The sequence below is a fragment of the Sceloporus occidentalis genome, unplaced genomic scaffold (assembly GCF_023333645.1).
Source record: "Sceloporus occidentalis isolate IW3139 unplaced genomic scaffold, rSceOcc1.0.p SCAF_5, whole genome shotgun sequence".
NCBI lineage: Eukaryota > Metazoa > Chordata > Lepidosauria > Squamata > Phrynosomatidae > Sceloporus > Sceloporus occidentalis.
The window spans coordinates 31,743,111-31,760,401 of NW_028316985.1; the positions used below are offsets into that span (position 1 = coordinate 31,743,111).

The following is a 17,291-nucleotide window of genomic DNA, read 5'->3' on the forward strand; positions in this document are numbered from 1 at the left end:
GAGAGCCACTCAGTCCAACCCCATTCTGCCATGCAGAAATACACAATCAAAGCACCCCTGACAGATGGGCATCCAACCTCTGTTTAAAAACCTCCAAAGAAGGAGACTCCTCCACACTCCAAGGTAGCATGTTCCACTGTTGAACAGCTCTTATCATCAGAAAGTTCTTCCTGATCTTAAGGTAGAAACTCTTTCCCTGTATTTTGAATCATTGCTCCATGACCTAATCTTTGGAGGAGCAGAAAACAAGCTTGCTCAATAAGACATTATTGGAAGATTTTTGTATTCTGTTTTCTCCTCCTTAGATAGATAGGGATTTCCTGCATGCAAACTCTCTCATTCAAACTAACCATGTAATTTAGATCACTCCTCCTTTGGGACTAACAGATATTTCGCCCTCAAAAATTTTCAACTGAACTGTTGGTTTTCCTCCTCTCTCAACTTTATTTGGAAAGATGGTGAAATAAAGATTTCTTTTTACCTGCATTATTCATTGGCTAGATTAGGATACAGCCTTTTATGTAAATATAGGCCTGAGACAGACGGGACCTTTGTGTGTGGTGGCAGTGATACTAGGGTTAGGGATCGCATGGCAACCACACGGTCCCTAACGCTAGTATGGGCGGGCGGCGTAACAATGGTGGCATCTTGTGTACACGGGTGCCACCAATGTGATGTAAGCACCATGCATCTTCCACATTGCGCCGTGCATCACTTACAGCATGAGTGTGCCATTGGCGCTCTCATGACGTCCTCCCTGCAGCACAAAAAGAACCCAGTTTTTCCGGGTTCTTTTTACTCCAGAGGGAAGCCAGGAGGGAATTAGGCTGCCAGCAGGCCACCCATTTTAGGGCAGTCTGTACTGTGCCATAGATTAAAGCCAAAAGAAAACTTTTCTTTTAAACTACAAGCTATGTGTTTGTTGTTTTTAAGTCAGTCCTAGTTCTTAGGGGAACATAGTTAGACAAAGGCACTTTGCTGTTACTCTGCTGACTTAAAGCTAGACCCTAACAGGCTTGGGTTTGACATTCTTGAAATTTAAACATTTTCATTTCCTTCAGAAAGGCCTAGGAAACTTAAATTACCCTACAGGCATCCCTTCAAATATTTAAACAGGTCACCTCTTTCCTTACTCTTCCCCTGGCTAAATATATCCAGCTTCCTAGGCCACTCTGCATAGGGCATGGTTTCCAGATATTTCACCATTTTGGTCACCCTCCCTTTAGACATGCTCCAACTTGTCAACATCCTTCTTGAATTGTGTTGCTCAGAACTGGATACAGTATTCCAGGTGAGTTCTGACCAAAGCAGAATACTTTTCCAGCTGCTAATTCCAAAAGTTTAAGGCAACTGTATATTCTCTGTTCTATTTTTTGCCATTTAATTCTTCATTTTTTTACAAGTTGTAGTCCTGAATCACATCTCAGGGGTGGTGGGGTGAAGTGAAGGTGCTCTACAAAAGCAGCCAGTGGCAAGTTTCAAGACTCTAGAGAACTCTGAGTAAGGTGAGGAAAACAGAGAGGTTTTAATAATACTGTACTTAGTTGGTATAATATTTAAGTGACTGGAGTTTGTCAGTAGCTGTTTGTAATATGGCAGGGTTGAACCTGCAGTAATCACAACTGACAAATAACTGATAGCAGTAATTACTTTTCATCAAGAGTCTCGTCTGAAAACAATATATCAGCAGATGCACAGATGCAAGTTCTGGGGAGTGGGAACAGAAAGATGGCAGCAGCTGTTGTTATGTATACTATTCATGCTGCAGCAACCATTCCCAGTAGTTCTTATTTTCCACAAAAGACATTCCAAGTTGTGCACTGAATTGCATCTGCTTCTCTTGATAATGTTCATCCCACACACTTATTTCATTTAAATTATGACAGGCTTCTTCAGGAATGCATTTCAGTTGCCTCTGTGGAAGAAGCAGGGCATGGCTGGGAAACTGCTATCTTTTAGTCTATGACCCTGGGACTGGGGAAGAAATAGATGATGCAAACTTTTACCATTTTCAGAATGAATTTCCAATCCACATAAAATGGTGAAGAGATACCAAATCAAAAATATTGGTAGTTCAAATTGAATGAGTATGTTGAAATGAGGAAATTGATGGTGTTACTTAAGGAAAACTCATTAACTTTAAAAGGGATTGGATTTTATTGTTTTTCCAAAAAGAAAATTCTGTTTCATTATGTGGGTTTGATTAAAATTAGTTGTGGCAGGAGGTTTATATCCCTTCTCACCCATGGAAACCTACTGGATGACTTTGGGCAAGTAATGCTCTTTCAGCCTCAGAGGAGGGCAATGTCAAACTCCCTCTGAAAAAAATTGCCAAAAAAATGTGATAGGTTTGCCTTTGGGTCACTATAGCTTTGAAACTAATTGAGGATTCACACAACAACAAATGGAAGTTTAAATTTAGTGCTAACTATATCCAAAAGTTTTGGGGAAGGAAGTCACTCTATCTGTATTTTTCTTGTTTCCATTCCTCTCTCTTTTTCTTACTTTCTTCTGTTTTGGTAAAAATGCTTTGTTAGGTTTTTCCTATTTTGTTGTTGTTGTTGTTGTTTTGCTTTCTTTCTGTTTGAATTGTTTGATTTATGAATTTACAAAATTTGTATCTTAATTTAAAAAAAATTTTAAAGGAGTGATTGAAGAGTGCATCAGATGTCTCCGAGAAACAGCAGACAAGATCGACAAGACTCATAAGAGTTGTATCATTGTGACATTGCTACCAATATTGCCTATATCTGCCACTTCTGGCATCTCCCACCTTCTGGTCACCCTGGGGCTGACCTTGGCCCCAGTCACAGCAGGTGGGAGTTTAATCCTGTCAGCTGCCGGAATTGGCTTAGAGGCAGCAGCAACTATTGTTACTATTGTTTTTGCTTCTGTGTCTGAACGTATTATTGACTCAGCTGAATTAATAAAACTGCAGACAGTAATGCAACAAATGTGAAGTAAGCTAAGAATAGTGATGTATCCTGATAAATTCAGTTTCAACTCTGAATCATTCCCTAGGCTTGTTCCCATATGTAATGAACTAGCTGCTTTAATATATGGGACTCTGGGGGCAGGGGGGTCAAAGTGCATGTTAATACATTGAAGATTGTCCCAGCTAATCCTGAATTGGCAGCTTTAGCTCAGCGAGCAACTGCTGCAGAAAGTACAGCTCAGGCTTCAATGAAGGAACTTACAGAAATAGGGAAAGTATTTAAAGGAACTCCCCAGACAGCCCAGAATGCTGGGGGTTTCTCAGCTGGGTTGTATCACAGTGTCCATGGCATTTTCAAAAATGCTGAACATTTTAGGAGCCAAGGATGAAATGATACTCAACATCAGAGAAAAGGCCAGTGAGTTGGAAAGGATTCTGCAAGAACTCCAGAATTTCTATGATGCATTGAATAACAGAGATGAAGTCCATAATCCTCTTGAACAGGCACACTGGTTTGGGTAATCAGGAATTAAACCAGCATGGATATTTTTCCAGGCATCACACAAGGAGGTATCCAGCACCCTCTCATGCAATGTTTTCCCCCCAACTGCACAAGAGCAGCCAGATTGTGCCAGATGCAGCTCCCACCCCTTCATTCAGCCACCAATTGGTAGCAGGCATGTGCTCAAGGCACTGTTCAGCTGCCATGCAGACAGGTGAAAGGAACAGTTTTTGCCATCTAGGACAAGTAACGCTCATGGAACTTTATTTCTCTGTTAGGATTTCAGCCTAAAACCATACTGGAGTCATATTCAGATGTGTCTGCACATTTGAAGGCAAAACCCAGAGATGTGCTTATAAGCCTGACCCTCAACCTTCCCACATGTGGCAGCTTCTTTTCAGATGTTTGGAGGCTGAGCACAATGTTCTAAAAGGGAATCTTTATACAGCCTCCCAACTGCTGGCTTGCTATCTGTAGATCTGAGCATCTACAGATGGCAAGACCCATTGCCCTAATGGTAGTGCATTCACGCCATGGTGCATTGCCATTAAAAACCACAGGACTTCAGGTCCCATGGTTTTTGGCAACTGGGTGGGAGGGAGTGGAATGGAACCCCCACAGATACTAAGCCCCTCAGGAACTTATCAGGGAGTATGGAAATATCACTTTTGTTTTTGTTTTTTTCTATCCAATGCAGACTTGGCAAAATTTAACTTCCAATCAGAAAAATATTTCCAGCTTTCCTAGACTTGGTGTGGATTATTTGAATTACATGTATTTGGGGTGTAAATGTGTTCTGTTTGGTGTAAATGTGTTCTGTTTGGTGATACAGTAAAAGAAATTCCACCTCAACATTAGGAGGAACTTCCTGACAGTTAGAGCTGTTCGACAGTGGAACATACTCCCTTGGAGTGTAGTGGAGTCTCCTTCCTTGGAGGTCTTTAAACAGAGGCTGGATGGCCATCTGTTGGGTATGTTTGATTGAGAGTTCCTGCATGGCAGGGGTTGGACTAGATGGCCCTTGCGGTCTCTTCCAACTCTATGATTCTATGATTCTATATCAGCATAGTACATCCTTAGGTCTCAGGATTTACCATAAAATTACAGGGCTAGGATGCTATTGACCTGGCACAACAGGTATCTCCATACCTGTCTGACAGGAAACAAGTGCAAGACTCTGACATAAGCTCTCTCTCTCTCTAAGTTTGGACCTTCTCCTAAGAACTTGTGGGGGAGAGGGTTCTGATCAATTATGTAGGTCCAGCATCCACAAGATTGCTCTGTTGGGTATTTAAATAGTGGGCCAAGAATCAACATCATCACATGTGGCTACAATGATGAAGCTCCATCATTATAGCTGTTTCTGACACTGTTACCCCACTCCCAAGAAGCTATCTCTTCAGCCAGGCAGCACCCCGCCAAAGAGTTTCCAAGATATTGCAGATCAGGGCACTGGGAAATGATGCCTGCAGTCCTCTCCTGGTCATGAGGTGCACTGAAACAAGCAGTTGGGAGAGACTTCTCTAGGTCTTGCCACAGCTGCATCTCCTAACACACTCTATGACTAAGAGAGCACTATACTTGTAATTTCACTGTACTTGATCTCTAGTGCCTCAGAAACTCTTTGGCTGAGGTGCTGCCTGGCTTAAAGGATCATGTTTGGTTGATAACTACTATAAGCATGAATCCCAAAAGTTACAAGACTGTAAGTCCAGCTTACGATCTTCCACATATTGAACAGGATGCCAGCCATGGTGTTTATGCTTTAAAAAAAAAAAGCTGCTCTTCGATTTGTTTTATTGTGATGTTATTGCTCTATTGGAGATTTGATTTCCAAGCTATTTCTAATAAGTCTGAGAATTTTGACTGAAAACTAAAAACTAAAATAAAATCAGTCAATCAATAGAGTTCTAAATAAGAAGACGGTCGAGTTTGAATAGTATATTTGATTAAACTCTCTTTGGAAAATTATATTAAGATGTAGTAATAGTATGTTAGACCAACATTATAATTTATGTATGGTATGATCCATATATTCTCTGATTTACCTGTTTGTGTTTGAAAGAATGCTTTTATGTCTTATAGATCAATAAATCTAATAAATTAAAAAATAATAAAGTTTAAAATAAGTGACTAAATTATATTATGGTTGGGTTTCTTGGTATGGGAACAAGAAGATAAGGAAATGCGCATAGTACATTCTCTTAATCTTTGCACCATATATTTCCTGAAGACATGTTATAAACCATCTTTTACTTCCCCACCACGTTTTTAGAAGATGGTAAGTTAATTATTCCCAATAGGGTTGTGAAATAGGAACCTATTGTAAAGAAGAGCCTAAATATTGTCCACAATCATGTATGGCTCAGCTTGGTAATAGGTCTGCATGTGGACCTATGCTAAGGTGAGCCATACACTACTTCCATAACTCCTCTGATTGCAAAGCTATTCAATGACTTGTGGGAAGCATGCGGAATTGCAGAAGCATCTGGCTACTCAGCCAGACACAAAATAATGACATCAGTGCTGAGATATGCTGGAGTCATCCAAAATTCTTAGTGCTGCTGTAATAATTTCAAGTCTGGAATAGAGATTTGGAGAGGTATTTCTGCAATCCTGCCTGCTTGACAAGGCATGGAATGGCCATGTGAGGAAATTCAGAGGATGTTCAAGTTCAGGGCTGCAGAGGGAGGAAGGGAATATTAATCTCCAAAGCACCCCCAAAAAAGAACATATGTAGGTATAAGAACATATGTAGACATATGAATGTGCATATGTCCCTAACAGAGTCACCCAAAAGAAGTTACACAGTAGAACTTTGTATTCATATGATGCTTTGAAGATGTGAGAATAGTCAAAGATAACCATCAGAAGGTCCCTAGCATCTGACTAGCAATGACATCTGCAACACTCAGCTTCATTGGCACTATATGTATGGTATTTCAATAAATCAGTTTGATTATTCAATAAAATTGACTATGCTGGTAATTTGTGATTACTGGTTTCCTTTTGCATGAAAAGGTGCAGACAGCACAAAGATCAGATATAGGAAGGTAGTAGGATGCACATGGCCTCAAAAGCTGTGGGGTTTTACTACAGACCTTTCACTTTCCAAAGGCTCCATACTGAAGAAAAAAGTTTTGCTGTTCTTGGAAGCTGTGGTATCACTAGGGTTGGTGTCATCCCAGTATGGCAACATGCTGTCACCCCAGGCTGCCTGACACACACCTCCAGCCAGGTCAAAGCTCCTGCAGGAGTAGATTGGACACTGTGGAAGAGAAAGGCTTCAGTGTACTTGCCACCAATGATTGGTGAACTGGGGCACCCAAAGGGACTATCATATTCCAAACCACTCTGGTCTACCTGCCTTGTTCACAACTCCAGAAGGGGTCCAGGAACCATTCAACAAAGGAAGTGGCCTCCGGGTATTCACCATGACATGCTGACAGTGTCCCAGCTGTCTTCCTGCCACTTGTGGTGGGTAGACCAGGTTGTCTCCAGGAACTTAAGTCTCCAGGAGTCCTAGACTATCCAGAGTTACACAGCAGTACACATTAGAAGTCAATCCCTTCCCACAAGTTCATCATGAGACACCCCCTCCGAGGTATCGCCCTGTGCAGTCTACACACTCTGAACTCTCCTAGAAGCACCCCTTGCTTGGGAGCCTCCAAAGTGGTCATTCACTTCGAAGTAAGACATACATACAACCTTCCATAATGTCCTCTGATCACCAAACCTTAAAAAAAGATGGGATTTACAAATTAGCAAGCACACGTCTGGCCACTTTTTTTTTGGCCAGCGATGGTCTAGAAATTGGCCCACAGACCACTGGAGCTTGCTTGGCATAAGAGATTAATTTCTAAAATCTCTGCTTTACCACAAACTCCAGATAAATTTTCCATGCAGGTTACTCTTAAAGCTCAGAGACGTGCCACACAATTCACTCTTTTCAGTGCAACTCTGTCCGGAAGGTAAGTCTAGACCCCTGCAGTTTTCTAAACACAGTTTTGATCAAGCTTTGTCAGGATCATAGATCCTAGTTGCAATGTTTAAATTTGGGGGGTTGTGGATAGAGGAGGGTGTCACATTTTTTAACAGTAAAGCAAAGACGTAGCCAAGGGGGGGGTTCTTGGGGTCCAGACCCCCCCTTCCGTTAGATAAAATGAATGGTGTGTGCTGCTGTGCCACCGCACCCAAGCCCCATTATAATGGTGGCACTTAGTCTGGACCCCCCAAAATCCTGACTACATCCCTGAGTAAAGAACCCCATATTAGAGTCTAGATAAAGAATGTTCAAGTTCAAATTGGAAGCTGTTTTCTCCTGTGAGATAAACACGAGCACTTCCAACATAAATCCACAGTGGAATCTAGAGGTTTTAGCATAGCTTTTATTGGACAAATTTGGTACCTGCTCTCAGCTGAGTATTATGCTATATATAAATGTTGAGTTTTCAACACTTTAAAAAGAAAAAAAAATGCTATGCTGATCCCTTAAGGGTCCATTATCCACTTACTGAAAGCAAAGGTGATGTTATTAAGAAAAAGTAGCTCACAAGAGCTTTGAAGTGCTGACACCTCTTGGGGCTAATGGTAGCTTGGTATTTGATGTAAGCAAAACAAAATGCCCCATATAAAATAGACATGTCATCTTATAACAAAGGTTACCTAACAGTCCCCAGAAGTACTGCACTTTTAGATGTTTAATAACTCCTAATAATAAATAAAGTTTGTTTCACACAAGGTAAGAGAAGGAACACAAAAATGGGATAGTAAAGATAGATACTAGTTAAAGATACATACTTGGAAGGTAACAGCTCACCTTACAGGGAGTCCCCCAACTCTACTGCCCCTTCTTTCAGCCCCCACAACTCTAGCTTTACTCAGCTCCATTTCATGCAAAAGTCCTCTTCCATGCCCCATGTTGATGGAGAATTTTCCATGAATCTTCTTGCAAACTTTCCCTGTGGGTCCATGTCCTCTTGCTCTCCCTTTCTCTTGTTTGTCTTCCTGCAGGTTTCCTCCATGAACTACTGGGAGCTTGCATGTCAGCAGTGATGACTTTACAGTGGGTTTCAAGGGAAGCCTTAAAAGAGCTATTCATGGTGCTGAGCCCTGCCTGCCAAATCAGGTTAAGCACTTACAATATCTTCTTTAAAATTTATTCAAAAACCTGGGAGGTTCCTTATCCTTCTGACACAGGAACCATCAGCCATACAGAGAAATGCCATTTTGGACATGTCTTGAGCTATATGCACACCACAGATTTTATGAAATAAAATCTAAGTTAGAAAAAAGGAAATGTGTCTGATTTCTGCTGCAATTTGTTTCTAGCTTTATGTACTGCTACCCAGTTCCTACACCCCATAAACCCCCATGCAGATACTCCCAAGCTTTCCCTTCCTCACACAAAGGTTTTTGGTTTTTTTCATGAATGTTTTTCCCAGCTTTTCGCCTCTTACAGGAAAAGAGATTCCAACTACACATTAGCAAGAACTTCCTGACAGGAAGAGCTGTTCTATGGTAAAAAATGCTGCATCGGAGAGTGGTGGACTCGCCTTCCTTGGCAGTTTTTAAACAGAGTCCAGATGGTCATTTTTTGGAGGTACTTTCATTGTGTGTTCCTGTATGGCAGAATGGGGTTGGACTGGAAGGTCCTTATCACCTCTTCTGGTTCTATCATTCTGTGTTTCTACTCTTATAGAGGGTTTTTTCCATTCAAGCTCACTTGGCTTTTTCTTGGTGCTTCCAAACTACTTTGGGGAAAGTGCTTTTTTTTTTTGGGGGGGGGGAGTATGGCCAGTGCTGATTCCACCTGAGGAACTGTAGGAATTGTAGTCATAAGTTGTCACTTTGTCTATCTTTGCTCCTGAAAAGCTTTTGTCCTGTAACCTCTACCTTTTTCTAGATCCCGGCTGGATGATGCTTCATAGCACAGGACCATTTGTTTTTGGGTTTTGTAAATGCAGTGACACACATTTAAAAGATTATCACTTCTTAGAGGGAAAAACAGGAGGGAGTGCCAACATAGGAGGGTGAAGGCAACCGCACCCCCCTAACCCTAGTACGGACTGACTCCGTACAAAATGGCGGCGCCCCATCTACATGGGGGCTGCCATGACAACGTCACGACCGCGCCACCTCTATACGGGGCGGCGCGGACGTGACGTCGTCGCTCCACGCGAGGGCACTTAGTGCGCCCTTTGCGCGGAGCAGGAAGGAGCTCCGTTTCGGATCTCCTTCCTGGTTTGCGGCACTCCTTTGCGTTGCTGGGCGCAGCCTTCAGACGGGATTGAAGCCCCAAGGACACCCCTTTCCAGGCTGCGGGGAAGTGGCCTTTTGCCGCTTCCCCGCGGCCTGGAAAGCGGCAGATCGGGACCTCAGCGGCTGCCATTCTGGCCACTGAGGCCCCGATACCCCGGGGAAAGGGGCGGGTACAGGCCACCGCTTTTTGGCGGTCTGTAACGCACCATAGCTTTTGCTAGCTACCTGCACTCTCTCCTCCCACTGAAACCCACACATTCCTTGCTTTGCAAATTCACATTTGATGAAGAAGGAGAGTAGCTTAATTCCATTGATAGAATGGGAATGGGGAGTCCTGAAGTCACTGTCCCCCATCCTTCATGACTTCTTTTGATTACAATTTAACAACTATAACAAATGTGTCTCTCCAAGGAATGTGCAATTTAAAAAAAAAAATCCATGGGAGTTCCCTCTTCTGTTCAGCAATCTGATTTCAGACTTAACTGGTGAGCAATACCTTTAGGCTTTTGTTATTGTTGTGCCTTTGAGTCATTTTAGCCAAAAAGAAGGCCCTATATCACATCCCCACCAACTACACCCGAGAAGGTGATGATACTGAAAGAAGGGCCTCTTTTGTAGTTCAAGGCCCGAGGTAGATAGGGCGATATAGGAGCTGAACAGGCCGCCCCTTTCAGTGCTGGATCAGGGCTGTGGCAACTACTTGCCCCACCCTTGATCTGGCATTTCCAAGGCACAAAAAGGAGCCACTCCTTTTTGCACCATGGAAAGGGCAATTTTGCCGATATGGTGGCACCTTCTGGTGCTCCTTTTGGCGCTGCGTCATCTGGATGCCGTACCAAAGAAGTGCCGTGATGCCACCTGCTGTGCAGTCGGGCACATGGCATGACGGTGTCATCAGGACAGCATTGAGGTATGTGTTGTATGGTGGCCACACCCCCACTCTGCCCTAAGGCTGTCATATAAGGCCAATCTATACAGGCTGATAGACTGTCTGATAACCTGGATCTAAGCTAATAGGGGTTTGTGTAGGTCATAACCAGCACTTTGAATTATGCCCAGAAACAAACCAGCAGCCAATGGAAGTATTGGTGCAGAGGAGTTGTATGATCCCTGTAATTCTAGTAGAAATTAACAATTGGGTTTAGGTTTTAATCTCTATATTCCCCGAAGAGTCTAGCCCAAAGTTTTCAGGGATTTGCACTTCCTGAATGCTCTGCATTCGAATGCAGGGCCAGACAGGTCTAGGAGCCAAATTCATCCCAACCAGAACATGCTATGGTATGGCAATGGCACCCCCTTGAAAAATAATCTTTTTCTTTAAAAACAAGAAAAGCAGTGAAGCTTCTGCACCTGCACTTCTCTTTTAAAACTAGGCCATCCTCCCTATGCATCTTTTTAAAAAAGGATTTTGTGCTTATTTTGCTGCCATCATGCTCTCATTTCAGACATTTTATCTGAAATGAATCTATTGACAGATGCATAGTTGCTAGTATATCTGGAAAGAGGAGACAGAAAGGAAGATAATGTGTATTACTTATACCAGGGGTAGGCAACCTGCGGCCCGTGGGCCGGATGCGGCCTGGCAAGGCCTTGGGACCGGCCCCAGCCCGGTCCTGCCGCCGATTGCCGCCGGGGCCTTTGGCGTCTCGCGCAAGGGGCATGGTGGGGCAATTGTCTATAGAAGCCTCAGAAACATGCATTTATCTTAACATTTTTTAAAAAATCAGCAAATTTTTTCGCATGACCTCCATTTTTTATTTAAAAAGTGCACTCCATTTGAAAATTTTGTCCTGCATTTGTCCCGGTTTATTTATTTATTTAATGTTTTAAAAATTATTTAATTATTTATTTTTTGGCTTCGGCCCCCAGTTTTCTGAGGGACAGCAACCCGGCCCCCGGCTCAAAAGGGTTGCCTACCCCTGACCTATACTGTAGCTGCTGCTATTGTGACCATTTCTTCTGACTGGAGTTAGCTTGCAGATATGCTCATGCAGTGCACTAAATTCTTTGGATTATATGCATCTCATATGCTTATTTAATTCAAAGTGTTCAGCCTTCTGCAAGGAGACTGGGTTGATCCAGGATGACAGATAGGGGTTCTGGAACTGCTAGCTTTAACTTGCACATTTGGGCATATGTACAGTATGTGCCTTTAAGTCACCTGTCAATTTATGGTGATCCTATGAATTTTATAGGGTTTTCTTAGGCAACAAATACTCAGAGATGGTATTCTCAGTTCTTTCCTCTTAAACACAGCATTCAGTACCCAGTATTTATTGGCAGCCCTCCATCCAAGTCCTAAACAGGGCTGGCCCTACTTTGCTTTCAAGATCAGACAGGATCTGCCACCAGGTGTTTAGGACCTACTTTTAATTTGAATACTCTTTGAAATATATATTATTTTGATTTACAACATAACAGGAAGATGTAGGCATCGGGAGGAAATGGATAATATACACTTTGCCAATTTCCAAAAAGAATATCCAGCCCACAGAGAAGAGATTCAGAAGTGCATCAGATGCCTTTATGAAATAGCAGATAAAATTGACAAGACCAATAAGGATTGCACCATCACCAATATCGCTGTCAGCTCTGCAGGAGCCACCTCTGGCATCTTGGGCATCCTGGGACTGACTCTGGCCCCATTCTCTGCTGGTATTAGTTTAATTCTGTCAGCCACTGGGATTGGTTTAGGGGTAGCCACAACAGCTACTGACATATCTGCTTCTGTGGCCAAGTATATTATTGATTCAGAGGATTTGAAAAAAGTACAGGTGTTAATGAAAGAATGTCAGGGAAGCATAAGAATTGTGATGCATGCTGATGAATTTGATTTCAGCCCTGAGGCAGAAGTTGCTAAGTTTGTATACAAATGTTATAAAGTACGTGATGGCACCAAAAAATTCCAAGCCCATGTAAAGGCATTGAAGGTCGCTCAAGCTAATCCTGAATTGGCAGCTTTAGCCCAGCAAGCTACTGCTGCAAGAAGTGCCACCAGGGCTTCAATGGAGGGCCTTGAAGAAGTAGAAACAGCATTTAGAGGTACAGCCCTTGCAATGACTAGAGGAGGAAGAATGCTGAGGGCTGCATCAGCTGGGTTTTTTCTCCTCTATGATGCCTACAGCATTGTCCAAGGTGTTCTACATTTGACAGAGGGAGCCAAGACAGCTGTGGCAGCTGAGATCAGAGAAAGGGCTAGTAAGTTGGAAGAGGTACTGCAAGACCTTGACGAGCTCTATAAGGAGCTGAATAAGAAATACTAGACTACAGTACTAGAAGCATATTCAGGCATCCACTTCAACATATGAGGGCTAAAATAAATGTGTATTCAAACTGCTTTCCCAAGATTCTTGTGTGCCAGCTATTTTCCTGATTTTTGCTGCTCAACATGTAAGTCTAAAGATGGTACCTAAGCATGCTCAGCCTTAAAGCCTTCTTAGGATGAGGAATGGAGAGTACATTTAGAGAAGCATCTTTAGATCATAGAAGCCTTTTTTCAGACCTTTGTGATAAGTGCTGTTATGTGCTTTGAAGTCGTTTCTGACTTATTGCAATCCTAAGGCAAACTGTTCCAGGGTCTTCTTGGAAAATTTTGTTCAGAGGAGGTTTGCCATTGCCTTCCCCTGATGTTGAGACCATGGGACTTGCCCAAGGTCACCCAGTGGGTTTCACAGCCAAGCCAGGAATTGAGCCCTGTCTCCAGCATCACAGCCCAACACTCAACTCACTATGCCAATGCTGCATGCTGGAAGGGTGGGCATAAAACTTGCAAGTCTGTGTCTGGTGCCCCCTATCTTTTTGCCTATCTCACTATGAAGGAGGGGCAAGAAGGAGGGATAAGAAGTGGGGAAGGGAGAGAGAGGCAAACTCCATTCTACTGGGAAAAATGCAAATGGGGAGGAATGCTGGGAGGTGCAACTTAGAAACATCTTCAAGCCTACATAATTTCCTCACCTACCTTACAGGATGTTAATCAGTATATTATACTAGAATTGTGCTTTCAACTAATTCTGGAAGAAAGAGCTGTATAGATACTCTCCTCTGATGCCTTAGAATTTCTGAAGGGTTTGTTTGCCTTTTTCATGTTCCGTGAAATCTTTGTGCTTTCAGTTAACCAAATGCTCTATTTCCTTTCACTCATTTTTTTCCCATATATGTTGTAAAAAAATTGCTGGATGCATAAATAAAAATGGAAAATAAACATGAGAGCACTGTTAAATCTCAGTTTCTTATGAAAGCAAATAAACTGAAATTCAAATAGTATAATTTTGTCTAATCCCTGCTTGAAACGGAGTGTCTGTGGCTAATTAATCTGGGAATCTGTAAAGTGAATTTCTTGAAAGATAAATTTTAAAAAAATTCCATTTTAAAAATGGATTTTAGAGTAGCATCCTAATTGGTTCGTCCCCTCTGGAGTAGACTCACTGCCTTAGTTGTTGAACAGCAAGTTATCACTTTAGTAAATGCAACTGATTCAGTGGGTCTACTTTACTTGGGACTAACAAGAGGTTTCAGGCCTTTCGGCATGAAAGAGAAAAATTAGTGGATAGAGAGAATGTCTAACTTAGGGGTTATTCAGATGGTGAAAATAATCCAGGTAGAATCTGGGTTGAATCTTTGTTGTTCACATACATTTTCAATGCATGCAATTAAATTTGGTGGGGTGTCAAAAAAACCCCTCTTAACCCAGGATAATCTATCTTGGATTTTTTCCCCAAATTTTTTCTAAAAGATTCACATTGTCAGCTGTGTGGATAACCGATGCAAATACACCAGGGATAAGCCAATATAAAACTGCCTACCTTGAACATGTTTTGAGTATATCCACATCATTGACTCTCTTTTTATTTTAGTGTCAACACGTGTGAGCAACTGAACTTGTAGAGGTGCACATAAATGTGGTCCCATAGTGTGAAAAACAAATCTGGAATGTGTGAATGAGATGATTCGCATAGTCGCACTAAAACAACAACATTGGAATGACCACCCTACAAACACATATTGAAAGATCCTCCCTGTGAAGCATATTTGCACAGGGTGCTGAGAGACCAGAAACACTAGAGAAGGATGAATCAAACAGAGGGGAAAACTAGACCTGACATTAATTTTAGAAGGTTCAGCCTCCCTTTCATCCCATGAAAGAATATGTGTGTGGTTCAAAATCTACATAAGTTAAACATGCCCATGCAGCAACTGCACATCCACACACCAACTGTGCATTTGGCGAGTGTGTGAAGCAGCTGTACATATGTACAGATTTGTGCACAAAGAACTACTTTTGTAGTTCTGTAATTTTACAAAGTCTTTAGCCTTCTCTGCCAGAGAGTGCTGGTGCCTCACAAAACTACAAATCCCTGGATTCTGTAAAAATGGAGCCTTGTTAGCTAAAGTGGTGTCAAACTGCATTATTTCAATAGTGTAGATGCCTCAGAGAAAGAAAGAAGTTGGAGCAAAAGCTTTTGGCTACATCTGCACTGGAGAAATAATCCAGGTTGATACCACTTTAACTGCTATGGCTCAATGCTATGGAATTTTGGGAAGTGTAGTTTTGTGAGACATTTAGCCTTCTCTGTCAGAGACTTCTGAGGCCACAACTACCATTTTCAGAATTCCATAGTATTGATCCATGGAAGTTAAAATGGTGTCAACCTAGATTATTTCTGCAGTGCTGGTGCAGCCTTCATCCTCCTTCTGAAGAAGCTCATGCTACAACTTCTTCCTTTCAGTCTCAAAAGGTGCTACAAGATCCCTTTGTACAGTGATATTCCAGACTAACGGCTATGTTTCTGAATTCTGACAAATAAAGCTGCTTTTTACAAAGTATTTTTATGCCTGCTGAGCCCCCACTCTTTTCCTTATCCTCTTTCTAGCTGAAACATTGGGAGCCTGGTGAAGGAGGGCTGGAGAAGCACAGATTTTCAGTGTCCAGTTGCAACAGTATGTCTGTATTAAACAATGCAACAAATCTTAAAGTGGGGGGAAAGTGGGAATTTATTCTGTCTAATCCTACTGCAGCTGTGTCTGCCCTGGTAGTACAGTGGTTAAATGTCAAAATCGCAGCTACAAGGTTGTGAGTTGGATCCCAGGAAGGGCTCCAAGGTCCACTTAGCTTTCTATCTTTTGTAGGTAGTTAAAATGAGTACCCAGCTAGTTGGGGGCAATTGGCGTATAGAATGTGAACTGCTTAGGGAGTGCTAGTTCACTGATAAGTGGTATAGAAATATACTTGGTATTGCTACCTGCCTAAGTATAGGTAAGGTGAGAAGCACCTATATCCTTGGAAGCTGAATGTATCTGTGACCTAGGCCCTTTTTTTTTTTAATTGTTTTAAGAATAGAAAGTAATTTTTTTTTGTAAAAATGTGATTTAAAATTTTAAACTCCATATTATAATGTTTAAATCTTTGATTTGTATCAACCTTGTCACTTGACACCACCTTAACTGCCATGGCACAGTCAAGTGGGACTGTGGTGGGCAGCAGAGATGTAACATGGAAAATTCTACCTAAACATTATAGGAAGATTGACACAATGCTTTCATATTCAACAGCAGCTCCAGATCCAAGCCTGTGTATATAATTACAGCCTAATTTTAGGATGAAGGAATCAGGTGGTTGTGTTGGCCCACCTTCACTTTCTTACTGGAACACCTCTGGGCAATAGCCAAGGGATACTATTAGCCTGCACTGTTTGGTTGTTGGTAGCTGTGTGAGATTGGGAGGGGAAACATTTATATCCACTATCCACACCTTTTAACAAAGGTGAATTCCACATACTATGGGTTTATTTCCCTAATAATGTTCCTCTAGAGGTATAGTGTCTAGATCAAGGGAAGCAATAGTGCCACTCTGTTCTGCTTTGGTCAGGCCTCACTTGGAATTCTGTCTCTCGCTTGGAGCAGGGACGTAGCCAAGGGGGGGGTTCTTGGGGTCCGGACCCCCCCCCCCTCCATTAGAAAAATGAATGGTGTGTGCTGCTGCGCCGCCGCACCCAAGCCCCATTTTAATGGTGGCACTTAGTCTGGACCCCCCCCCCCCCTTCCTAAAATTCTGGCTACATCCCTGCTTGGAGCATGTCCAAAGGAGGGTGAAAGCTCTGGAAACCATGACCTATCAGTAGAGACTTAGGGAGCTGGGTATGTTTAGCCTGCAGAAAAGAAAGTTGAGAGGTAATATGATAGTCCTGTTTAAATATTTGAAGGGATGTCAGTAACCCTCTACATTCAATGCTGCCCCACAGACTCCTTGTCTGAATCCAGATAATGTTTCTGGAGGCCAAAAGTGTATAAAAATATAAACAAATCTTTATTTACAGAAGTCTAATATAACACAACAGATCATTTTTACATTTATTATTCTCACACACGTTCCTCTTAAACTAATCATGCAACATAAACTCCCCTCTCTCAATCCAATCCTAGTTTGATGCCACTTAACCCTTTTCTAACTACACTCTACTCAAACCCTAAGTGAACTAACCCCCAGCTCATCTGAACACCCAACTATCATTCACCAACTACCATTTACCAGCCTTATGCAAATCTCCTCAGACATTCAATCCACTAGCATTCATTCCAAAGTTCCATGCTCTCCAT

At 42.2% G+C, this 17,291-nt stretch overlaps 1 protein-coding gene across 1 annotated transcript; it reads left to right on the forward strand.

The window, feature by feature from the left end:
* Window positions 1-12,130: 12,130 nt before the first annotated feature.
* On the forward strand, window positions 12,131-13,882 carry LOC149311869 (apolipoprotein L2-like). Its single transcript, XM_089526738.1, has one exon. The coding sequence runs from the start codon at window positions 12,143-12,145 to the stop codon at window positions 12,959-12,961; it is 819 nt and encodes a 272-aa protein (XP_089382864.1). The 5' UTR covers window positions 12,131-12,142; the 3' UTR covers window positions 12,962-13,882.
* The last annotated feature ends 3,409 nt before the right edge of the window (window positions 13,883-17,291 follow it).